The sequence below is a fragment of the Uloborus diversus genome, chromosome 5 (genome assembly GCF_026930045.1).
Source record: "Uloborus diversus isolate 005 chromosome 5, Udiv.v.3.1, whole genome shotgun sequence".
NCBI classification, from domain to species: domain Eukaryota; kingdom Metazoa; phylum Arthropoda; class Arachnida; order Araneae; family Uloboridae; genus Uloborus; species Uloborus diversus.
The window spans coordinates 135,314,359-135,342,231 of NC_072735.1; the positions used below are offsets into that span (position 1 = coordinate 135,314,359).

Below are 27,873 nucleotides of genomic sequence, written 5' to 3' on the forward strand. Positions count from 1 at the left end.
CTTCTACGGTTGAGACATTCCACTTCACGAGTTAAAAGGCAAATCGTTGATTAAATCCCGACAGTGACTTATTTAAATTAATTAAATTGACATTTACCCTATTTTATGCTTTCTTATTTTATTTTTGACAAATCATTTATTGTTCCTAGTTTTATATTGAACTCGTAGGGTTTTTGTGGTGTAACTGCCAGATAAAACAGGGTTCCTTCTATTTCTTGTAATGATTTTTTTTAGCTGCTTTCCAATCTGATGTCTCCTTATTTTATTGATCACATTCAAAATAAAATTTGTTATTTTTTTAAAGGTTCCTTTTTTTTTAAACGTTTGCTTTTTTTTTTGCGTTTTCCCACCAATTTTTTTCAATTGTCTCTATTTTCCTTCTAATTGGGATTATTTTTACTTTATCACGGACACGTAAAAAAGCTCATTAAAAGGAGTGAAATATTGATTTTTTTATATGTTTCTTTTTCTAATTGTTTGGTTAATTAACTAAGTTTTTGTTCAAACTATTATATAATCAACCTCGTTGCTTTTACCAAATTTCTTTACGTTCATAAGCTTACATCGTTTTACAGTGTAAAGGGATTACTTATATCTAAAAACACTTGCCTTTTTTCCATTATTTTTTTTAGCGTTGTTTTTATACCATTAAATTTTAGCTTAAAGGTACCATCAATTTATTTTTCTGTTAACAGGTTTCCACTTTGGACAGTGAATAGATATTCTGTCATTATCTACTTTGGTCTAAGCTCTTAGGCAGAAAAAGTCAGTTCCTAGCTTTTGAATATCAGTGGTTTTGGGTAGTTTTTTTTGGCAATACTTGACATTATGATTACTTATATGAAATACAATAAATGATTTTAATGCTTGAATGTAATTTATTGCAAACTATTTGACATAAATATATTTTCTAACAGTGCCACCCCGAGAAGTGATAATAATGGATGAATGGGGACAAAGAATAGAAGAGACTGTCGGTCCAGTAGATGAAGGCTCTAATGTGACATTAATTTGTGAAGCAGAAGGGGGTAAGTACTTAAAAAGATATATGTATGCAGTTTAATTGTTTAGATCTGTAGTGAAATTGAAAGAACCAACTGCTTAATTTCCACTTTTCGCTACAATATGTTTGACATGAAAAACTATTAATAATTACACTTATTGTTTTAAAGTCATTTTGTAAAGTTAATATAGTGTAGTATGATAGAACCTTTTTGTTCAAACCCTACGAAATCCGAGCGAATTGGAGACTAAATAAATGTACTGTACATAAAAATATTTCTTTAACTAATTGTTTACTCGATCATTGTTAAAATGTTATGTTTATTAACAATTAAATGATAGGAATTTTGCACTGCACATCATTTCTCTTTTTTGTTTTTGTAAAACTTATGATCCATTTTAGTCACTTTCTTGCTGTTCTTACGTACTAGACATGTAAAATATATATAATATATCCTGTAATCCGAACAGTTTGATAGACTGAAATCCCATTGATTGCAATTAGTTCGGATTAAAGAAGCTTTATCGCCCCCCCACCTATTAATCTCAAAGCTAAATCTTTTATGAAAGTATGGAAAAGTTCAGCTGATTTGTCTTGTATTTGGGTAAGTAGGTCATTTCAATTTTGCCACTTTGCCTTCTTGCTGCAGTCATTCCATTAAGTAGTCACACAAATCCCCAGGAATAGGAGTTGAAAGTTGATTTTTTGCCACGTTCACTCCACGGATGTAAATGGGTATGCGTTTATTAGCTGAACATAATTAGTCCACTAAAAGCAAGTAGCGATATTGGTACAATGTGTAAAACAAGCATGATACAGCGGTTACCAATTTTTTGCCATTCTGATTTCTTCGCTTTTCCTCTTTTTTTTTTTTTTGGTGATGTTCTAAGCGAAAATTTTGGACCGGACATGCCGATTAATGGTCAATAGTGAAAATAGGTACAATACTGCTGACCTAAAGCAGCGAAATCTGCTACGAAAATGAGTTACTTTTACAAAATCAATATTTGACAATTATTTATCATTTGGACAGCTTAAGTGATGAATTTCACGAAATAATGAATTTCGCGAAAGCCAAAGTTTAAGAACGCTTGTATTGTCATAACTGGATTATTCATTTAACCATATTGTGACATTGAGGTTTTAACCGATGTAACAAAGAAGAAACGGAAGTTACCCCAATACTTGATATGTTACTACTCAATCTTTCATTCATTCCTGGTGTTTTATAGTTTACTGCCATTAAAATTGTTTAATCAAAAGTATTATTTTTTTAATAAAAATTATTATTTCTTAAATGCGTGCATAATAGAGAGTCCTTGACTTAATTGCTATTGTCTCTCTCATGACTGAAGCTCAAACACAACGCAAAGGGGCAAAGGTATCAATAATAATTGCAGACAAATGTTTCAAGATAGCAAGTTTTTCGCACTTTATTTGAACCTATAGTTTATTTTTTTATTCTAGAAAATAAATTTAAAAAAAAGCAAGGCATTAAAAAGTTTTGTCTGTTTCTAGAGGAGACTGGGGTTCGTGGTGAAAGAAGTATTTTCTTACAGCGGACAACGGTGTATAAACATTGTTGTAGTAAAACTGAAATAATAAGTTGTAAGAAAAAAATAAGCAACAAGCTAATAAGCTGTAATATAAATAAAAGAAAAAAGGCGCGTCAAAACTAAAGCCCTGAATCCGGGGATCCAGGGCTTTAGTCAAAACTGCTTAGCATTTTCATTTTTACTTTCTTTTACATCGGAAAAGAAATATTCTAATGGCGAAAAACTTTTGCCTCAAATGTCGGCCAAAATTTCAATTTTACTCACTCCCGAATGAATGCTGAGATTCCTGCGTTAATTACCAGGAGTTTTCACATGAAATCTATAAGTATGTAAATACGGATGTATGTATCTCGCATAACCCAATGGCGATAAGCGGTACAATGTTAAAATTTCGTATGTAGACTCTAAGTAGATCTATTTGTGCCCTTCTCCATTTGGTTGTATTCGGATGTTCCTATAGGAGACTTTTATACCTTTTGGGGCAAAGCCGTGGTAATTTCAATGCAGATTTCAGTGACACTATAATTTGGAAATATATCGCCAAATTATTGATAGCAGAGTTTAAGTGGCTAACTCGGCGATACATAGGAAAAATGGTGGCAAATTTAGCAAAGAAGTTTATTTGAATCTGATTATAGTTTGTTTCGTTTGGCGATATTGAGCTAGATATCCATTTAAGCATGTTAAAATTAACGATATTTAGAAAATGAATATCTGTAAAACACTTTTTAAAAAAATGTTTGCAATATAGGAGTGAAATTATTCAAAGCGTTTTATCGCTCACTCTAAGGAACCGTTATATCGTATGTTTGTTCGTAATACACCTTCCATCGAATTTTTCCGGTATTTTTTAATCACAGATGCATATAAAAAGTCAACTATCTTTTAAATTGAAAGTAAAAAACTCTACGTTTCAAATGAAAGAATCATGCAGAAAAACTTTCTTCTTTTTGCAGTTCAAACACTCAATTTACATTTTGCTTGAAACCCATTACGCATTTATTTTCCATTGAAATGCATAAATTAATTAATTTCCTTTTACAAGAAAAGCAATTTCACGAAAGTGACTTAAACATTTCCAGATTTAAAGAGCACATGCTAAAAATCATTTCTTAACGATTCGTTTCACAAAATACAGCTCACGTGTTTTAGGAACAAAACAAAAACAAACAGCTTATGCTTCCCAGAAAGACTTTTAAACTTTTCCTCGTTCTCCGTTTTATGGTAGCTCCACCATAATTGAGATATCCGCGTAATTGAAAACATCTCTTGAGAAAACCCTTTTCCGATTTTTCACCCGAGTTACGATCAGGAATCTGTATCCTCCCTCGCGAAATTAACTCTTTCAGAGATTTCAGGGTTTGCGTCAGCGAACAGAAAACTTAATTGCGAAGTTTTGTGCTTTTTAGTTTTGCATTCTAGTAATTTTGTGGTCGGGTTTGGCCCATGAGAAAAAGACTTAAGCTTTGAGAGTAGGATCGTATATATCAAGGTGTCCGGGCATACAAACTACTTTAATGAATGCAGGCTTTTACTCATTAATTTTCAGTTGATTTTGATTTATTTCCTGAAAAGTAACAACTTTAGAAACATAACTGCCAGTTTAGGTTATTACTGTCTCTGATGGGTTGAGAATAGTGTAAGAGAATAAAAATCAACAATGAAGTCACTAGCTTGATAATTTAAGTAATTTCCTAACACATTTTGTTTGTAATTTGATAATGAAGTTTGTTTCGTTCAGTTAGATTATTTACTATGTATGTTTCCCGCCAAAGGAAACATTTTACCTTTAATCTTAATATATAAAAATCAATGTCCTGAGATAACATATATATATATATATATATATATATATATATATATATATATATATATATATATATATATATATATATATATGTATATATATATATATATATATATACATATATATATCAACGCACAGCCGAAACCGCTGAAGCTTCAGACTTGAAATTTGGCAGGCATGTCCGCATAATTACAAAAGTAACCACTAAGAAAGGATTTTTCGAAATCTCAATTAGTTCGGGAGAAATTAATTAAAACCCCTTAATTTCTGCGAAATTAAAAACCTGTCATTGAAATTCAAATCCCTTATTTTCGAAGGCTTTCCTCCATTCAAATCATTATTTAGTACTTCATCTCAACTTTTGGTCGATAGCAAACTATAAATTTGATATTGTTTTTGTTTCTCACGTGATTCTTCGAGGCTTTTTTCAAGTCAAATCATAATGTTTCTGTCTTTTGCTTTTATTTTTTCAAAACTAGAAACAAAGATTTTAAGAACATCATCACAGGCGGACTATCCTTTTGAATTTAGAAGAGTGCAGTTTCCTGTTCAAGTTTGCTTTGCAATAACCATTAATAAGTCAAAAGGACAGACATTAAAAGTAGCAGGGATCGATTTAAGAGAAGACTTTTTTTCACACGACCAATGTTATGTAGCTTGCTCCAAAGCCAGTTCATCAGGCAGTTTAATAATTTTAGCACCAGAAAAAAAAAAAAACTAAAAATGTTGTACACAAAGAAGTTCTAGCTTAAACATAGGTATAACAATAAAATGTGGATGACCTCTGTTTGCAAAGATAATCAATACTTTAAAAGGATCGTTAATAACAGTTAAAGATCGGTTAAGGACAAGGGCATATATATATAAGGAGTCCAGTGTCCCCGGGATCCTCCCCAAATTAGAAAAAGTTATAGGTAATAAGTAATTATTATAGGGGATTTTCGCAACTAGGTGCACCAAGCACTGTTAACCCCTGCTAATTCCATTACCCGAGCAATGCCGGGTACGGGAATGCTAGTATAATATAAAAATAGTGTGTGTGTGTGTTTATCAATTTTTTTCCTGTTTCAGTAAAGTCTTAAAACATACTTGTAGGAATCAAAAATAATTGTCAGCTTAAAAATTTCGTTGTATGTCACTCTTCTAAGCATACAACTGTCAACAATTCATGAAAGGAAAGAACAATTTCAGTTACTGAAGGTAGAAAACGAAATTCGAGAATTACATTATAAAACACTTTATTATAAAAATAATAAAAAAACACGTTATATTAAATGATTAAAAATTAGCATCGTTGTGCGAGTGAGCTATAATACGGTCGAAAAATAATGTATTACAACATCTGGTAAACATTTCTAGACTAAATTAAAAAATAATTCCTAAAAAAAATGCTATAATATTTACATTCTTAGCATAAGCAAAGGGAAAATTATTTCGCTGAACAGTTTTTAGCAGTATATTACTTTTTTTTGTATCATTAGCAATGAGTAAATTATAAACTTTACACAAATTTTACTTATTGCAAAATACATTTTTTCTACCCAGAAAACTTTAGAGAATGGTTTTAAAAAAAGAAAAAAAGAAAAAAGAACAAGTATTTTGACAATTCAATATTATTTTTGTAAGTACTGACCTTTCGTCGCATTCTACCGGGTGTTCGTAATGTCCTGCTCTAAAAAAGAAGATTATTTTTATTTTTTTTAAATTAAATAATTTGTTTTTATTTTGATCCTTATCCCCATTAAGTTCGTCCCCCATCGGCACAAAAAGAGGCATGTAGATGGCGCTAACATCGAAAAAAGTAACGTCTATGAAAGAATGAAACTACAAGAGAGCTATTTTGAGCGTCACTCCTCAGAAGTAAATTTCTGGATGTGCTCTAGAGTAGTGTGTAGGTGAAAACCGTTTCAATTCTCCTAGAACCAAGAAAGATAAACACGACGTTGTTATTTATTTTACTTTTTATGCACAAATGAATTCATTTAACTCACTCTAAAAATAGTTTAAAGTGACAGTGGCAGTTTATCCTATATTACATAATAATATCTACGTGTATGAACGAAATACATTTTTTAATAATGTTTTTATTAACTCGTTATTTTTTTAATATTAAAGTTTATTTTAAGTATACAGTCTAGTGCTTAATATATTCGAACGCATGTGAGTTTTTAAACGCATGTTTGTATTTTATTGTCAGTAATTTTAAAATTTGAACATAAGGAACCATAATTTATCATATTGCAAAGTACAAAAGTTATGACTTTTTTAAATTTAAAATAGTGATTTGTATGTATTGTGGGTGTTTCTGTAAATTCATTCCCGAAACATGTTCAAATCATATTTTTTAAGTGCAAATTTATTTTAGAAAGCGGATACATGATAATATGATGATTCCTTGTATAAAAATGTGTGGAAACTAAAACCAAAGTTTAACACTAGAATTACGGTGGGGGTCAATTTTACCCTCTGAAAAGAAATCAGCACAGTTCCCTTATAATCTATACTCATATTTTAAAGAGAGAAATCGGATTTTTCTGTGTTTATATGTTCGAGGTAATATCCGGAACCACTGCAACTATTTGAAAAATTCTTTCACTACATTAAAGGTTCATTCTTACTAAGTGACAAACTCTATAATTTATGGATATATGTATTCATACTATTTTTTAAATCAACAGTCTGTCTTCGCAACCAGTTTTTGTTTGGTACTGTTTTGTTCTTATTTACGTAAAAACAAATCCCGATCGCCCCGCATACGTAATGGAAGAATAGTTACCGGTTCTCTTCGAACTGAATGCTGAGGGTTGGGAACACGGTGAAAGCAGTAAATATCACGATGCCAGCTTGAGAATCGCCAATAGATTTTCAAGTATTTGATGCTGCAGAGGATGATAAGGTATATAGCATACTCTTAGCATTAAGCATTGCAAACCAATTCGAGTCACAGAATGTTAATACTTTAAAATGTATCCAAACGAATTATAACTAAGATTCGCATCGAGCAAGTTAGTTTTTAAATTCAAGTTATGCAGATAGACAATATTAATCCGTGCCTCTAAAGGTTATAATTTCACATGCATTTTTAAAGGTTTTATATTAATACTAAAATTGAAATGTAAAACAATGGCTAATGAATCCACTTTTGTTCATGTAGTTTAGCAAATTCAAAACTTAAAGGGTAATTGCAAATAATTATCCTACACTCAAAGTCAAGAGTTAAACAGTCACGAACCAGCAGCATTCGATAGGAGAGAAATTGACAAAGAGGAAAAATAAATAAACTTATTTGGAGAAATATTCTTTATGATTGCAATTAGGCATTTAAAATTATATAAGTAAAGAATATAGCTCACAGATATATCAGGAAGAAATTGCCAAAAAAAAAAAAAAGAAAGAAAGAAGAAGCATGAGAAAAAAGCAAGTTTTCAGAAGAAAACGAGTACAAAAGGTTGAAAGGCATATTGGGATTGAGAAAGACTCAACTTTTAGTCGAATTACAATATTTATCCTATTAGCGAATCGAAAATTCGTCACGTAATAGTTAGTTTAGAACATTTTCTCGGTTCAACATATTTCCAATGCCTTTTGTCAGTTAAAGGTCCTGCCAACCTATCAAGCGGCAAGTATAGAACTCGGGGGATTTATTGAGGACGGCAGACCTCGGAAACTAACCTCGTGTTTGATACATGTAACTTTCTTTACGTAAATAACTTTTTGTCGGCATTCCCGATGGAACTGGAAAACTCATAAACTGCAACAGTAATCAAATATCGATCAGCAGGCTTTTGCGATACTTTTCTTATGGAACTGCCGGAACTTTACTTAGTGGTGAAAAAACTGACAGTTCTACATTTAAACTACTTTGAATATCTCCTTCAGAATGCCTCCAACACAAGAAAAAACGGATAGCTGCGAGAACTCCTTCAAGAGAATGCCTTAAAATGTAGGGCAAATGTTCGATGAGCCACCGTTTGGCTATAGAAGGTGTAGATAGAACCCTAAAAAGCCAAAAAGGTTCAGACTAAATTACGAGAGGTGTCACATTTGTGTTTGACGGTGCCTTTCATCAAACTCTTCCAGTAGAGAAAAGCGTGCAGATATTCTTCAAGCCTTATTAAAGTCTTATCCTCTTAAGAGCCCTTTACAATCTCTGTATCTTAAGAGCCCGTTGAAGAAATGTTTGGAAGCATTACTGGAGTCTTTTACTGCAAGAAATTTAAAAGAAAACACATGATGCAGGATATCTAATCAAAATTGAGAAATTTTCTCTAAATGATTTGATCCTGAATGCTTATTCTGAAAACAAGACTCTTTGTCAAAAAAATTACACGTGGATGAGCGAGAGGACAATAGGTTTTTCTAACAACGCGCTATGCATCATGCACATGAATTCCTTAACTCCTTTAATTCCTCAGGATTTCTCTTTATACTATTAAATTAAAGGTGATAGCCAAATAAATTTTATTCCGCAACTTTAATTTGCGTAATCAATGCAATGAAATTGGACCCCAATTAAAATCTTTACGGAATAATATAGTTGAGATTATTGTTTTTACATCAGCAGCAGCATATCAGTTGGTTCATTTTCGCTGCATCCCCATGTTCCCTGCATAATTAATTTTCCAATTTAAGTGATTAAAATTTCCAATGAAAATTTCTTATGCCATCACCTTTATCAAATCTGAAGTTCAAACGTACAACTATACGATATGTGGTACAGCGTTAAAAACGAGAAGATTGTACTGTTCAGTGGGAATTATATATTAGTCTCTCTTGATCAGGAAATGAGGTAAGAATGTTAAAAATCTCATAAAACCAAGATTCAAAATGTTGCTTATATTTAAATTTTAAACTCAAAAGTACCTGCATAATATTTATTTAAGATAGGTTATATTTTTTAAACCGAATTAGGTCGGTACGGGCCGCTAGTGTTGGATATTTGTAAAAATTCGTTTGAAATAAATACAGATTATTGAAAGTATGCAGAGATTTAATGGATATGTAATGAATAGTTATTTTTTAAAATACCTTTAACAAACCCAGTGCTGTTTCAGTTGCATTTTAGAAACTAGTGGCTAATGTTCGCTTTAATGTTAAAAAACATTACGAATGTTTAAAATTCGTAAGTGTTCAGCCATGCGTTCTAAGAGGTCTTTTTGGGCTTCTGCTTTGTTTCAGCTTCAGTAACTGTATTTGCATTCATTTTTCCTCGAAGGTTTGAAAATAAACACCCGAAAACATTTCTAGGCATAACCCTTTAATTAGGGTTAAAAAAAGAATAACGTTGCCAAAAACAATTTTTTAAATGAAGTAATGCACTTACCAAAATAAATAAAAACAATAAAATGTCAACTTAAAAAAATAAATTTCATTGTCAAAAAAAAAAAAAAAAATCGTCTGCGCATATCTTTATGTAGAAACATAAATGACTTCGAGTTTATTCGCCGAAAACTGAATACTTAAATTAAAACTTTAGCGTGAAAATAAAAACAAGTCATATCAACAATAATTATTTCACAGTCAAAACCATAGCTTCGGAGTTAATCTCATTTTGGGGTAAAGGAGTCGGAGTTGAATATCTAAAAATCGGAGTCAGTCATTTGTCCTCCGTGTATAAATTTTTGCCAAAGCTACGAAGTCAGAGGCGAAGTCGGGGAGTCGGAGTCCGATTAGTTGTTGGGCACAGGAGTCGGGGGCAAGTGCCCCTAAATTCGAAAGAGTCGAAGTCTGGAGTTTGGCGTCAAGAGCTATTTTCAACAAAAATTGTTTTAAGTAAATCTGCCTTCAAGTACGGAGTCCACATTGACTTTTAGTTTTCCCGTAGGCGCTAATGTTAAGGGATTTGAACTGTTCAAAATTGAACGGAAAATTGTTCAAATCAAAAAGATATTTTATAGACAAGTTTTTCATCAAACGCTTTTTCCTACAAAGTTTGTTTGAAGCAAATTCGCCTCATGGTTCAGAATTGCCTTCAATTTCCCTGTAGGCGCTAATGTTAAGTTTTTTTGAACTGTTCAAAATTGAACAAAAAATAGTTCAAATCAAAAAGTAAAATATGGGAATGGTATGTCCTCGCCGAGATCTTTCGAACAAAAAAATTTTTTTGTTCGAATCGGACTATTCATTCAAAAGTTATTGGGGGGGGGGGGGGGGCAGACAGACAGACCGACAGACATTTTTCCCCATCTCAATACCCTACTTTCCAATTTTTAATTTTTCGATATTTATTCAATTATTTTATTTATGTTTGACTTTTTTTGTTTTTGTTTTTTGCGATATTTTTAAGATGCATTAAGCTTTCTTTCATGCTTTTTTCTTCTTTTTCTGACTTTTACTGGGAAAGTAGGCTAAAAACGATCCTTTCGTGCAAATGCATTTAGCAATTGATCAAATTATACCTTACAAAGTAGAAAAACTTATGAAACAGAAAAATATTGCAGTAAGGGCCAATTTAAAAGGGATCAATCATTGTTGATCGGCTTTTAAAGGATTTCTTTGCGTTTTAGGATCTCCTTCCCCTGCTGTGACATGGTGGCGAGACTCCATTCTTCTGGATGACACTTTCTTTATCACCACTCAAGGATATGTCAGGAACGAGATGACACTGACGCGTCTTCGAAGAAGCGATTTGATGGCTTTCCTCTCCTGCCAAGCTAGCAACAATAATCTAACCGTTCCGACATCCAATTCAGTGTCTTTGGATCTCAACTGTAAGTTTTACAAGAAATATTTATTTTTTGTCGTTTAAGGAGTTCAGTTCAGTTTAGCTGCCGATAAAGGAAAACTTTTTTTTTTAACGATACTGTTTGGATCTCTTAATATCTTAAAGTATCCCACGTCTTTTCTTTCAACTAGTTCAGTATTTCGATTTTTTTTATTTTAGTAAAAGTGTGCTTTTTATTCTAAAATCTCATAGGAGCGTAATTTCTGTACTTCAGGGTTAGTCTAATGTAAGTTCAAAATTAGCGATTTTAGGTTATCGCTGCTTTGTATGTAGAATCCTATTCCATATTGAGTCAACCGCGTAAATGTAGAAAAAATATTTTGTTTTTATTTAAGTTTAGAGCACTAAAAATGCAAATCCCAAGCTTTATATGCATAAGACAATCCATTTTTTGCTTTCCTGCAAAATAGTGGTAATTTGACTTATGTTAGTCAACCCTTGAGGTACAACTTTATGCAAAAAATAATTTCTTGTTTTTCTTCAGATTAGCTTTTTTTTCAAGCATGTAGTATGATAGAGCTATTACTGTAACCCTATACCAGTTCTAACATTTTCAAAAATATATAATGTAAAATGTATGGCATTAAAACCTTACTTAAATTGCCGTTTGCGATAAAAAATTTAAAAAAAAGAATTGAACTTGTCTTTAGATAAAGCAATCTTGTTTAAATGTAAACAATTTCCGGATGTTTTTAGTACAAATTCTTTTCCACACCGTAAATATACTTAATTTTGACCCATAGCATTAAATTAACATTAATAGGTTTTAAAATAAAACCACAGCAAACTTCCCAAAAAAATAAAGCTTTAACTAATATAATGCACCAGTTTTGCAAAGTTTCGATAAATTAGCTTTTGTCAAAAACTTTTCTATTAAAATTGCGTTCTCTATACAAAACATTACGAAATAGATTTTTTTTTTTTTAAAAATGCCTAACACTTTTATGTTTAAATTGCTTTCGTTGACATGATAGACCATGCCAACTTTATCAACAATTTTCAAAAATTGTATTCACATTGAAAAAAATCTTTAAAAAAATCAGGTAAAAAATTATGATGACATATGTTTCAAATGATGTATTGCACCCCTGCAATAAAAATGGCACAACTCTTTTTTTTTTGCATGCAAATACTTTCAAAATTTTGCATGCAAAATTTTTTTGCAAGGTTTTGAAATTGCTATTAAAAAAACTGTTTAGTATAAGCTTGCAACTCAACTACGTGGTATATAAAAGAAACAATTAAATTACAATAACTAAAAGAAGAAAAAAAAAACTAAAAACTATTGCGATGAAAATGCTGGTGAACTGCAATTTAATACTGTTATACAGCAAAAATTAAAGAATTATCAGGGCATTCAACTTCAACTTACTCATTTAAACTCAGTTATTTCTGTTGGCTTTCTATTTATTTTGATAAAACACTTATGTGGTCTTCTAGCGCAATCTAGCAAATAAAAATAACAATACTATAGGATTTCAGTTTTGCAGGATGTGAGACAAAGATAATAGGTAAATGAAATTTGGCGTAGAATATTTAGGCCTAACCAAGATATTAAATCTTCAAAAAATGCAGAAAAGAAGACGCAGATCAGTACATAAAACAGAAAGTTATCATCAGAAGAGGAAAATAAAGTACATTTTATCAACTGCACTTTATGTTCATTAAAATATTTTTTTTTAACATTTAATATCAGAAAAAAACAGTGGATACAGTGTAATAAATGGAAAAAGCGGGCTTATGGACATTGATCTGGTATTGTCAAGTATGAAAAACATGCTTGTCAATACCAGCCAAATAAATTGATTTTTCCTCATTAAAATAACTTACCGATAAAAGTTAGAAAAACTACGTTGTTTTTTTCATTTTTTGGAACCTAGTAATCTGTTTTATCAGACGGAATTTGTTTAGTTGGATACTTGATAAAAATTAAGAAAAAAAAATGTTATATTGTATCCTATTCATCAAATATTAGTCTCTTATAACTAACATAAATCTGAAAGATGCGACAAAATTTTAATAAATAAATGAAAAAAAAAAGGTGTTTGGTTTCTAAAAAATACGATATTTTATTTCTCAAATACATCTTTCAGTTCTTCCCTACAGACCTTGTATAGATTATTGTCGAAGTTTTAAAGGAATTTGCACTAGTAGTACATTTTGAAAAATGATATGTGAAACTTTAAGAAGATGTTTACAAAAATTACAATGTGTCCAAATTATTTTGACATATTTTGAGAATTTATAGGGCACAACAAATTGTCGTTTCAATATGTTGGTTGCGCAATAATATGTCAAAGGTTTTTTTTTTTTTTTTTTTGTGTCGTAAAAAAGAGTGGAAAAAAAGCTATAATATTGCTGTGTCGTCACAAAAAGATTTCAAATTGTGAAGATACAGCAGTCATCGTAAATTATTTATATCTATTTTTTTCTCTTTTTTTTAACTAAAAAAATAATATTTGTAATAATTATCATTTAAAAGCAAAAATCCAACCATATGGCAGTCATGTACACACTGGTCATAAAAATTGCAAATAAAACAATCCATACTTGTTAACTTTTATTGAAAATGAAGCGAGAAAATTGGATGAAAGTTCCCTCATTAATTGCGCGCGATAAAAACCCTCTTTGGGGAGCCACTTTGCAAAGTAGAAACGCATTTCAGTTAGGAAACCTCATCTAATACATCGTTTATTTTCCCCACATGCGCTATAAATTTGGCAAAAACTAAATTTGGTGTGCCATCGATTTTGCGATAAAATGTTCGCATTCCAATGCATTTCAATTTGTGGTCCCTTTCTAAAGGACTGAAAGGGTTTTTTGTGAATGGGAAGAGCCTGATTTATTTGATTGAGCAGATGGTAGTCTTGGGAAGAAACTGCAAATAGTTTTGAAGCCCAGAGTGTTTGCTAAAGATCGTTTTTGATTAAATTTGGATTGAATGAGGATGTTTCCATTCTGAAAGACTTTTTCCCGCCGATTCCTAATCTTTCACTCACTGATAAGTTTGAATGGTGTTTAGTTTGGATACGATTTTAGTTGCTAGTTTTGTTTTTGTGCCTGGACGACGTAAAGTCAATTATTTTAAAAAGATTTTCTCCAATGTCGATCTGAGGAAGATTTACCGCGAAGTTTCATTAATTTTATTTGCTCTCAAAAGGCTTCCAATTTACATTACGGAGAACTGTTTGTAGATGCGACTATTTGATCGTTTAACATTTCAGAAAAACAGCCCTTGAAATTATATCATTATAAAACTACTTAGTTCGTGTAAGATATTCAATAACGTAAATAGCGTAAGCCATTACATTTTGAGAATTTATTTTCAATATTTAGAGCATAGAATTTATTGATAAAAGAAAGCTACTAAAAATGCTTTTTATACAAATCACAAAGTTATATATTTCTAAAACATGTATCTAAAGTTGTTAAATTCTTTGTATTTCTTTGAAAAGCAAGTTAAATGTTTTACACGGGTACATTTTAAATTATTTTATTGTTATTTTGTCTAATTAATTACTTTTTACGCAGCTTTAGAAATAATACCTATGACAATAGAACGAAACCTCAACGCTTGTTTTTTCTTAAATTAATAATAAGAATCGTAAAAACATTAATAATGAAATTAATAATAATGTAAACGCATAGCAGGCGGTGTAACTTATTTAAATAACGACAATGGACATTAGAAAGAAGAAAAAATTACACAGAACCATAAGTTCAATATTTTAAAGCTCATTTCATCAATCTTATAAACATCAAAAATGTAGATGTAATCTTTTGGAGAAAAAACTGTTTCTCTGTATTATATATTTTAAAACGAGATTTTATCTACCGCTTATTTACAAAACAGTTTTTGAGCATTATTATTCAAACTTTTCATTTAATAAACAAATTAAGTGTTTGAAACTACTAATGCAGTATTTATTTAAAATGTCACAATTGTTTTTATTTTTGCAAAAATACAAAATGTCTTTTCAAAATACCTAAAGAAGAAAATTCATTTTAAATGTTGGTTTAAGCGAAAAATTACTGTCTGTAATTATATTGTTTCCGAGTTTGAATTACTCAATATTTTTCAATAAAACAAAATAGACAGTTCTAAATTACAAAATTTCTGCTTAAGCTTAATTTATTAACGCAACATTAATCTCCTTGTTTCGAAATTTCGCATCGGAAAATGAATCATTCAAAATTCTAGATCACTTTAGGAGTTGTGTTTTGAAGCTGGTTGAGTGGATTCATTAATTTTCATTTTGAACATGCAATTATCCTAATCTTTGAAAGTAGCACACTCGAGAAATGTACTTCGTTTCAATAATTGTACAATTTCATGCTCAGAAGCTACCGCGGCATTCTTTTTATTCGAAAACTACTTAATTACTTTTAAAGATCGCATAATTAAAACTCCATTTGTCTAAGCTTTAAGAGAACTTCGTTCTTGAAGTGTAAGTTTTGATTTGAATAATATTTCCAAAGAAAATATTGCTTTAATGACGATTTTAAGTAATCTTCTAATAAATGGCTTGCCAATTTCTTGAGCATGTCATATGGTGAATATTGAAAACCCCTCTTAAAGCGTTAAATTTGCTTTCTTAATTCTTATTTAGTGCCTATTTAATATATATTATAAAAGTTGATAGTATTTTTTAACAACTTATATGTAATCATTACAGTTACAGATAACTGTTTAATTGCATCTCGTCTATACCATTTTAGGTTCATAAGAAGTATATGTTTTGCATTTACACAGCTCGAGTCAACAAAATACTTTCCCCATTTTTTATATTTGTGTCTATAAGTGTTCTTGGAGATGTTGCTATGTAAACATTTTTAAAAAAAAGGATGAAATGAACACGAAAGTATATGTTCAAAATTATCGCACATGCATTTAAGTGCTACAAACTGACTAGAGTCATTCTCAGGATTTTTATTAATGGTAAAAAAAAAACTACACATTTAGTTAACTTTAATTAAATTATATACCCTAGATTAAGTAATATTACTGTTAGTGGTTTAGATCGTGATTCATATCGTAAATATAAACTATTTAAACTATTTAAACACGAGATTAAAATTTTCTCCATACGTGGCACTGGTTGTGACATATGATTGATGTTCAATAAAGGCTATATGTTACATTTACAATGTAAATTGATTGATAAATTTCGAAATAAACTCAAGAGCAAGTAACTTCTTGTTTGATCTATACTTGCAGCAATTAAAACCTATATTAAGTTCCATACTCTACTTTTATGCTGTGTGTGTGAGCCATCACGTATAACTTACAATGTCTCTATTTGTAACTTGTGTAAGCTCAATCACATTATTTGCGAAGGTCAAAAAGCTTTGTCTGGAAACCTTCCATCCACGTTGTTTATTCTATGTTGGAAATTGAAGTCGCTTAGTAGGGGAATGAGCATTAATTAAATCCAGCAGTCAAAATTTTTAACAGCATGAAAACTGACTTTTTACGGCACAAATGTAAGAAGTTAAGAAAATTTAACATTAAATATGCAATAGTATTATTTTTTAATTATGTAATTGTACTTTTAGTTCAAAGTTAGGTTACGAAAAGGTTTGGATCTTTTGCTCAAAGTAAGATTAAGTGACTTCATTCTTAGTCACACTGGTTTTTTTAGTTATTCGTTCTTTGTTATCACAATTATATGTGTTATCAGAGTCTAAGTGTCTGGTTACTGTGTCCACTAACGTTATGAAAACAAAATTTTTTATAAGGAAAACATGATACATTTTAAGTTTTGTTCTGAAATTTGGAAACCAATTAAAACTACAGATACAGTGGTTTGTTTAAAAATCAGACCTTATTTCATGACTTTTATTTCACCACAGACGTTTAGTGTTGATCTATGCACATGTCAAGAAATTGTAAAACACAAAATACCCACACTTAGTTATAGCTGCAAGCGAAACGGCTCCCTTAAAACGAAATACATGAAATGTAAGAATGTATGTGTTGTTTCAAGATGATTTCATTATTACTGTTTTATTTATGTTCACAGACGTGCTCTACTGCACCGGATACAAAAAACTTACTTTGAAACTACGAGTAAATTTTAATTTATCACAAAGTTTTTGTTTTGTTTCCGAAGTTTGATTGATTTCAAATTATTTTTTTAAATAATTATAAACCTGAAAACTTAGGAAGGATGACAGTCCACGTAAAGGGCTAATCACTATTTGTAAACATTTTTTTCAGATTTTTTTAAAACTCAATTTGTAATGTTCATATTTTTTTTAAATTTTGTAAAGAGTTATAATCCATTCATAATAATTTTAGAAACATAAATTTTTAAATGAATATCAGATGGCAGAAACCTGTATTTTTACTGAAAATAACCCATTAGTTTAAATACGTTTATTAACCTTCAGATTCATCTTTTGATCAAAACACAGTAACATTGACATGCAATTAAAATAATAGCATACTGTGCACAACACGTTCTAATTGTGCTGTTTATAATAATATTTTAACGTTGAGATCATTAGATTTTACCAAATATAATGCGGAAAAGGAAATTCAAACATTCCAGTGACAAAGAAATCTTTAAGATATCCAATTAAAACGCGTGTAACAATGCTGTAATATTCGTGTCGTTCTGTTAATTGTCAACCCGATCTATGCCCCATTCTTAATTTTAAAGTTAGTCGCATGCTAGCCGTTTTCAATTTTTTGCAAATTGTATTTCTTTAGCTTTGTAAATAGCAATTATTATTGGACAGCAGAAGTAAATATCAAGACAAACACTGTTCAAAGTATAAAATCACTTTAAAAAACAAAAAAAAATTTTTCCAAGTAACTACATTTTCTTTTTTTTTATTTTAGGTTTCAACGATAAGTACGTTGCATGTATTCCTGATCCAAATTAAATTTGCCATAAAAAGACCACAAAAAAACGTAATTTGTCCGACATTTTTATTTTTAGCTTAAGTAAAGGTTTTGAGCACTTCTTTGGTCCTTTTACGAGAAAAGCCATGCTTCTCCTTAAGAAAAGTAGATAGAACAAAATCGAAAAGAAACTCCGAACAATTTCGGGACATATAGAACTCTTCAGGTATCGATCTCGTATGCAGTTCGATTGCCTACAAAACCTTTAACTATTCCCAAAGGATAGAGTAGGCCATCTGGCAAAGTGATGGTCATTCAAAAATAAGACTAAGCTGCCTGGAGTTTATGTAAGAGCAATTTATCTCATGAAACACTCTGCAAAGTTAGGTTATTTTAGGAAAGGGTCTGGAGGTAAAATGTATAAAGAGTTGCAACCAGTAAAAATGAGCAACACAGCTTGTTTTAATATTTCTGCGAGATTTTTGATTACTACTACTACGATACTGCGTAACCAATTAATAAGGATATTTATGTATTAAAAAGGGTTTCTTAGGCACAGAAAAAATGTGTACGTAATTGCATATTGCGTATGCAATCCCACTTTTTGTTGTTTGCAAAACGCGCTTTCTATTGATGTAACAATTAAAAAATCTAATAAAATGTTCAACAATATTTGATACACTAAGCAAACATTCTAATGTACAAATTTATTTTTCCTAAAATCTTGTTTTTCTACTGTATTTTTAAAATATATTAACATGTTTAAAAGTCTCGAAACTTGCTTTGACTGCTGACTGCGTCAAAAATACTTTTTTTTTTTTTTTTTTGTAAAATCACATTAAAGGCGAGGTTATCAGCGATTTACACATTAAAGAAAATTTTCATCTTACCGTTTCTCTTGAAGGAGCACCTTGATGAAAGCTCAGAAAGCAAAATAATGTTTAAGATTTATCTTAATTAAATTTACAAAATCATCTCATTAGTTGAATCTTTAGTTAGTCACAATAAAAACATCTCGTCAATCTGATCATCAGATTAACAGGGCTAGCTAACATCACCGGGTGATGGGAGCTAGTAAGGGTTCTTTTTGTTTGTATCATGCTTTTTTTTATATAAATGAGGGAGCAACAAAAAATTTCAAATTGTAACAAATTAATAAGAGTTGTTTAAAGATTTGCGTATAATTTTTGCCATTTTGCTTGAACCAAAAAACAGATACACACATGGGACGTAGTGCGTCTAATTAAGTTCCGTTGACACGGCTGAAGATATTTACAGAAGAGTAAAGTTACGCACATTTATAGCTGGTTAAAGTGGTCTGCAAAATCTACGTTTATTTGTTGAAACATATGTGTTTTAAGCTTGTTATCAAATATTAAGCTCATTGACCTGACACACAAAAGTTTTCAGCTCAGATTTGAATATGTATCGCAGCTATATATACTGCGGAGAGCAGGTAAAGGGCGGGATTTTCTTTTTTTCCTTTTTTTTTTTTTTTTTTTTTTTTGCATTTTTTTCATCAATTGTACGTTAGCTTTATTGAACAAGTTTGCTTATTTGGTTTTCACTGAAGAAAGAGCACATAAATATCTCCGCTTTCAATATTTCCTTATTGTTAGCATCGATTCCAAAACTAGTTTGCTTAAATATTTCGAAAACTCATTTCTGCAGATTCTACCGTTTTTCTACCTCTACCCACAGCAGAATAGTGTAATTAAGGTAAGTTCTGGTATACTTTCGTTCATATTATACGCCATTAAAAGCTGACCGATCAAGTATAAATAAAGGTTTCATTTTTCTTTTTAAAAATATATGTACGTTGTCGTATACTTCTTTATAACAGAGAAAACCTTCAAATTAAATTAAAGATTCAAATTCCTTTCATCCCAGAAAACGACGTGTTCTGAAAAGCTGCCAGCTCAAAAACAACCTTCTGCTTTTATTTAAAGCTAAAAGTTAAAAGAAACTTCCGTGTTCCTTTTTCAAACTACAAAATACTTTTCATTCCTAAAAACTCATCAAATTCCTAGATTACTTGTCCCAGGCGTGCTATCACTTTGAAACTAGCAGAATCTTTTGCTTCATCGATTTTGCTATTATGTGTTCTTATTCAATGCATTTCAATGTTCCCTCTCTTTAGCAAGACTGGTGGGGTAAGGTAGTGACTCTTGATTTATTTGAACAAATGGTTGTCTGGAGAGTCGAGAGAAAATTGGTTGGGATTTTTCTATTTAAAAATTCCGTTATTAGTTGTGCTTAAATGAGGAACTCTTTCACAAAATAAATAAATTATTAATATTCTAGTTTTTTTTAAACTTCTTTTCTGAATAAGTTTAATCTAATTATAGTAAAATATATCTTACTATGACAGTATTAAAACGACGAAAGTAAATATATATATATATATATATATATATATATATATATATATATATATATATATATATATATATATATATATATATATATATATATTGCAGATAAATACGTTTTGTTACTGCGAGTTTGCAAGAACAAAACTCAATGCCATCTTATACTGCATATCAAAGTAAAAAAAAATATTTCTTGAGAACAAGTTTAGAAAAAAGTTAACAGAAAGTCTACACAATTCGCCATTTAAATATTTTAAAGAGCCGATGATTCTATGTCCAATGGCTGTTACAAAAGGTGAAAAAAAGACCTAGACACTTACATCTTTACAATGAGACATCTTACCACGTCGACCTCTTTGCCATAGTTTTATACCATTGCAAAGGGGCGTATCCAAGCACTGAAACTGCAAGTTTCAAACTTAAAACATGTGAGAATCTTTAAAAAGTTACTTGAAATAAGAAGGCGAACAGACAGACTGAAAAAAAAATAAGCTTACTAAAAAAAAATATTTGATATTATTTCATTTTATTATAATTATTTAATTTCTAGATAGAAGATAAGAAAAAAAAGAATGATCAGCACATTAACTAACTGTTACGACGAATAGTATGCTTCCAAATAGTATGTCTCAAAAACCAGATTTTACGTGAACCGCATCATCGTCACTTGCACTGTAACCTGCGGTGTACTACTTGCCTAACTGAACTCTTGTAAAAATCAACTCAACTGAAAAAAAGTAAAAAACCTTTAGCTATTATATATCAATTTCATAAATCTTTGAAATTGTAAGACCAATGCTAATTAATATTATAAAAAGCAATGTTGATGATGGTAATTTAACAAAAATGAAAAATAAGGATAATTACACATATTGAATAATGAAAGTAGTTGTAGATGCGTCTCAAAATATCGGAGTAATCATAACACTTCTTCTGGACCAGATTAAGGTTTTCTTTTTGGTTACATAAAAGAGAAAATATCGTGTAGGGTAGATTAACCGCAGAATGAACACTCCACTTTGATCAGCTCACAACTATAAAATAAGTTTTCCTAGATGATTGGCAGCAGTAGTTTCCTTCTGTGCATTTTCAAATAGATGTTTCTGTCTATTGACTGGAGGGTCTTTACTCACTGGGTTGGTGCACTTTTGCTCGTTATCCCCCCCTCCCCTCCAACAAAGTAACTAAACGAATCAATAAATAAAAAATTAACACAGGGACTGTAAAAGATCTCCGATTGCTTTTGAAAAACAATGCAAAATGTGCCAAATGCAGCTGTTCTTACCCACGGTTTAAAAATTTGAATACTGCATTATGCTTGAACGTTCATTCACTAATCGGTCTACCCTTCTTTAAAATAAGAATTTTCTATTAATCCCCACTATTAAGTTCCCTCATTAAACTAAATTTTTTTCGATAAAAACTAGTATTTAAAACTAATTAAGTAATTAATGCCAGTTTCACGTTCTCCTTACACAAAAAACCCAAACAAACCAAAGCGCATATTGTTATATTAGAGAAACATTCCTCTCCATAACGAAGAACCTTCTATCGTGCAGCATATTAAAGTAAGAAGATGCGATAAAATCTCTCCAACAATGCATGATGCATGCAAAATTGCTTTCTAGCCATAAAAAATATAGAAAAGAGCAAGTCGTAAAAATAAAGAAAATGATGAAGAATTCTCGTCACGAATTTTGTTTTCAGTGTTTGAATGGAAATGAAAAATATATTCCAACATTTCCCTTCTAAGTTTATGGCCTACTATCAATTCCTATTCCTCAAACTCTTTCCTTGTGTGACGTAGAGTTTTATATGTTTTGTCACTAGTTCTAACTAGGGTTTACTGCATAGCTTTTAACTTATCTTACTTCTTTTTCAAGTAATGTAAAGCCAGTTAGCGTTTTTTTTTTTCCATTTAATTCAGATGTATGTATTCAAACACAAAAATCAGAACAAGAAAATAAGTTATTTCTTTAATGACCTAGTTTATACATTTGGGCACGACTTTTTGTTTGGCTCATAGCGTTTATTCGTTACTAAAACATACTTTTTTTTTTCAAATATAGAATTCATTTTAAGACATCAGCTACTACGTATTCATTGCGTTGTTTACTTTTTGCTAAATTTTTCAGCAAGTCTTTTAAACCTGGAAAAGACCATCCATACAAAACTAGGAATTTTACGTTTTGATAAGGTAGTTACAGCAATTTGTCTTAAAAAAAATAAAGTATAAAACCAAGAATTGTAGGTTTTAATAAGGGATTTAGTTACAGAAATTTGTCTAAAAACAATAAAAAACTAGGAATTGTACGTTTTGATAAGACACTTAGTTCAGAAATTTGTCTAAAAACAGGCGTTAAACACAATCACATTTAAGCCTCTTTCAACAGCTTTAGTCCCAAAGCTACAAGTCTCTGCTGAAGGCTTCTTTCTGATTTTCATTCTTCGTATTTATTTATTGTAAAATTTTTGAGACAAAAATTGAAAGGAAAAAAAAGACACGGCAACCTCTGAACAACTCATAACTGTATCTTTCTGGTTGTAACATTACACTTTAAATCTTCAGAAACTTTTTTAACACGTTTTAAGTAGTTTTTCCGACACGAATAATTGTTTATTTTTTTATTTATTTATTCATTTATTTCTATTTTTTTTTCTGAGAATACTTTGAAGAACTCTTTTTTGTTGTTGTCGAAACACTTATGAGAATACTCATTCGGTTCAGCACTTTCTCAACGTTTTTGAGAACGCATTTGAGAACATCTTTTGTGCACCGACACATGTCCCCCTGTCCCCCTTTTAGAAAACGTTTTAGCACACGTTTTCTGCACGTTTTTGCTGTTATTTTTACAGTAATATCGCTAGACAAATGTCGATTTCTCGACCGCCAATCTTCGATCAAGGAACAGCCATTCTTTATACAAACACTCGTGACCTCAATTAACAGTAATTCATTCTAACAAAATTTCTGCTACATAGTATGGTATTATAGATCGACTCGTAGTTAAAGAGAACAATTAGGTTGGGGTTGAAATACACCAAGGATTTTTCAAAGATGCAAAAATATACTTTTCAACTCACTCTCCAAATGTAAGCCCAAACTTCCCTTAAAATGTATCCCCAATCTACTCTCAAATGTATCTCTAATTTACTCTGAAATGTATCCCTAATTACTTCTCAGATGTATCTCTAGTTGACTCTTAACTGTATCCCCATCTGTTCTCAAATGTTCCCCCAATCTAATCTCCAATGCATCCCTATGTTTTAAATTACCAAATATTCTCAGTAGACTCTTTCAAAATAGATTTGGCATTCTTTTCAATGGAGCACATTTTGAAATAGTGCACATTGACGCAACTGTTGCACTTTTTGAAATTGAAAATGTTCAAAGTGGTTTCCAATGTGTACTAGGACGTAAAAGTGTAACTTAGTGACCGTCTTTGTTCTTGCTACGTTTTTTCTTACCAACTTCGAGTTATATGTGAGTCTTGCACTCATAACTTGGATAAGATTACTTAATGTAATTCATCTGTTACACATGATGTTTTGTTACTTCTGAGGAACAATTATGCAGACAGTACAAGACATAGAAAGAGGAAACATTTAATTTACACTGAGCTACGTTGTATCCAATGCATGACTGAGAATAGAACCTTAATATGTACCAAGTAGACAATTCCTAGAGCGTACTTAGGTTTCTAGGCCCTTATGATAAGTTTTGAATAAGTCGCTGCTTCAACAACTTAATGAGTAATGAAAAGTAATATATTACAAACTCTTTTACCCTGATTAACTTGGATCAAAAAAAAAATCGAATAAACGAAAACCCGGATAATCCGGGTAATAAGTAAAATAAATTCGTTAACAAAGCACACTTATATTTTATGAAAACAATAAACGCAGATTTGTGACAAAATTACATCGGATTGTTACTCGAAAACAATTTGTTTTTTTATGACTAATTCAGCTGCAGTAGTGTCGATAACACTCCTAATACGCCATATTGTATAATGGAATACGATAAATTGTTGTACACTATGTGTTAGTTGCATATTTGATCGAAATAAAGAGCGAATATTCGATACATTTCCAGTTTCGTTCTTGCTGTCATAATTAAGAGTTAGTATTTAAGAATATGTAATTTTTTGAACTAAAAATGTAATCCGGATAAATAAGAACGGGATAAACGAGGTCCTACTGTAAAGCAAATTTATCCCTGGTGGTTTTTCGGTGAGAATCAGTAGGAACAAAAAATGACGATCCACACTTTTTTTTATGCATCACACATTTAATTCGAGTAATATTTCTCCCTCTCGTAATCTGAAAGAGCTAGAAATCTAACGTCATTGCCCTAAGTTCCAATTTAAGATCTATATGCTTTTATATTCTTACTAGTAATACCCGCACGGCTTTGCCCGTAGTAGAAAATTAAAAGGTATTTGGTTCGCCTGTACATTTACAAATAATAGATAATGAATTTCTCGCCAATTGGCCATGTTCATTTATTCGCCCATGTTACGGTTCCACGTTATGATAATTTCGTAATCTATTCTTTCACGTTATGATAATTTGCTGGATAAAGTGATCCTCAAATTGGAATAGAAAAAGAAAAAAATAGATTTTTCGAAAAATCGCTTCAAAATGCACACCCTCATGCTACAAACGAACTTTGTGCCAAATTTCATGAAAATCTGTCGAACGGTCTAGGCGCTATGCGCGTCACAGACATCCAGACAGAGAAATTTTCAGCTTTATTACTAGTAAAGATTATGGACTTTACCCTCACCTCTAGTAAAAATCACAATATCAAACTTTTCACGCAGAGAAAAATTGATTGCATTAATAATTATATTAGTCTATCAAAGCAATTGTTAGAAACTAATCACACTTTTGTATTTTTTAGAAATTAATTTTTGAAAGGAAGAATAATATAAAGCAACTGGAGCATTTTGCCTGAATAATTTTTGAAAATTATACGAGAAAAATATTTATGTTCGTGAAACATGCTTCCACCCCAGTGTAGAATTCAAAAGTAATTATGTTTAGCAAAGTTCGTCTACAAAAAACTTTTTTCTCGTGTTTCTCGATGAAAAGCGGCATTAAGTTTTAAATGGTCTATATATTTACTAATGTGCGTTTGAGATATTTCTTAACCCTAGAGAAGTCGCGTTTCCTTTTGTTACGCTAGTGCTCGCGCTTCGGTCTTTTCTCCGCCGTAGCGATCCGGGAGATGAAAGCAGAAGAAAGGAAGTGCCGGGGAGACAATGACGACTGACTAGGATGGTGCGCTATTGGTCTAAATGACCAACATACATTTACAAAAGCTATGCAACCTTGAAATACCGAAGAAAATTCTCAGAACTAAGTGTGTGGACTGGGGAAAGTCTGACCTTCAGCTTAACAGATTGTCCCCATTACTAGTATAAAGAGTGGTGGGATAGAGCGAAATATCTGATAACGGGCGGGGAATCGACTAAAGCGCGACTTCTCTAGGATTAACATTATTATTATTAACTAGAAAATCGCCTATCAAGGTATGACGGGTGAAAAATGCCTCCACACTAGAACGAAGCATTTGGCTGTTTAGTGCCTGTTTAAATTTTGGGGGGTTAAATTTTTAAAACGGGTGCTGTTAAAATTTTGATAGTTAAAAATTTTAACCCTAACTCTACTGGATTGGCCCTAAACTGCAGTAGATAGCGTTATTTGAAGACCACTTCTTCGTTTTCCTCACTCTCATTAAATGACAGTCTTATCAGTAAAACATAAAGCTACCGAACTATGTTGTCAAAATTAATTTCCCTGCATGTCAAACTTTGCCAGAAATTGTTGTCTAATTATCATGCTATGGAGCGAGTTTCATTGTTGGTGACATCAGCTTTACTCGATCAGTGTATTCGCTAATATATATGATGATGATAAAACATCTATTTACTAGTACTTCCCCCAAAACAAAATGCATTGCTTTACGAGTCCGAAAATAAAAACAATATTAAGCATAAATGAATGCCTACAATACATGCTAGAATGTATCTAAGTGCTATGAGCATCTAAAAGGAGGCACATAAATTCTCCATAACAATACAGGGGATTACATAAAACTCTGGAGAAGCACTGAGCTCAACAAAGAAACGTGTAAGGGAAATTCAAAAGGAGTCTTGTCACGAATTTCATTTTTGAAGAGAATACCTCCAAGAAATAAAAATATAAGCAATTCTCGCCGAGACTTTACGTCAGTTTTCAATGGTTTTCGTTTTCCTCGACATAAAGAAATTTTATCTCCTTAGTGGGATTCTTTGAAACTTATAAAATGACCTCACGAAATAAACTTTGACTTTGGCGAGACGTAAATACTAAATCTCAACGCTAACATATGTGAGATAGCTTTTCTTGTTTTATGTTTCTGTGAGATCTGTGCATGAGTTTTCATTACGTTCAGTTATATAGTTTGAGTTGCATTAAAGTAAGTTTTTCTATTTCAGAGAAGTCATAGCATAATAAACGTATAAACCTAATGTTTTTTTTTAAATTTATTATTTTGTTTTCAATGATTCAGCCCAAATTTCTAATTTACTTACACTTTTACTTACTCATCGCGGGAAAAATAGACGCATTTATCATCGAATTGCGTTCAAGATATTTCTAGTTACTGCCTTTGATTGTATCATTACCAGAATCACTTGTAGTCTGTCCAATTATGTTTTGGCTCTGTATGTTTGCCCATCAATCTGACTGGTTTGTCTTCTGCTTTAAGGTAGAGAAGAAGTATGGAGTTTTTTAAGACTTTGCACTGTTAAAGAAACTTTACTAAAATACTAGTTATGATTTATAAATAATGCTTTTTTATATAGATCTTTTAACTCCGTTACGTTTTCCGCCGGCTGGTACAATACTAGTAAACGACATGTGGGGGGCACTAGCATCTGAAACTGAAAATGATGTCTGTATAAGAAAACACTTTCAGCGTTGCCACAAGCAGGATGAAGTGGGGCGGCACCGAAAGGAACCCCAGAAAGCTTCTGGTTTTAACGCATATTGCTGATCCTAATATGAAATATCATATCCGTACGACGCTTATGATCCAAATCACTTCTGCCAGGAGGGAAAATTCCGGTTTTGCTCGCGCGAAGTTGAAAATCGCATAAATCTCCTCATAACTACGAAAAATGCAAATGGTAGGAGTGCACTAACGTCTTGAAAAAAATTTTTGAGACAAAGGTTCAAGAAAAAATATTGCATTTAACGTTAAAGTTGTTTCTTTAAGTGAATTTTTTTTGATCAGTGGAAAGGTTTAAAAATAGCCCACATATTTCTTGTTCGCTTTTAAGGCACAAGAAGAATTTTTATTGCAATTCATTACCAAACCTTTCCACACATAAAAATGGCAACCACTGACAATCTAAAGTAGCTAGACTTAAGTAATTATTTCTTTACCAAACACTGCAGCTCTCGCGAGCGAGAAATTGTACAGAGACACAATACATGGACCCAAGAAAACATCAGTATAAAACATAACTACAAAGTGTCCAATTTCCATCTTATCTGCTGCATCTTTTAA

General features: G+C 31.2%; 1 protein-coding gene across 1 annotated transcript in view; it reads left to right on the forward strand.

Moving 5' to 3' along the window:
* Positions 1-27,873, forward strand: part of LOC129223153 (nephrin-like) — a 168,021-nt gene that overhangs the window by 101,011 nt on the left and 39,137 nt on the right. Inside the window, exons 5-6 of the mRNA XM_054857721.1 lie at positions 918-1,028; positions 10,873-11,076. Of these exons, the coding sequence (XP_054713696.1) occupies positions 918-1,028; positions 10,873-11,076 (315 nt within the window). The remainder of the gene's footprint in view (positions 1-917; positions 1,029-10,872; positions 11,077-27,873) is intronic.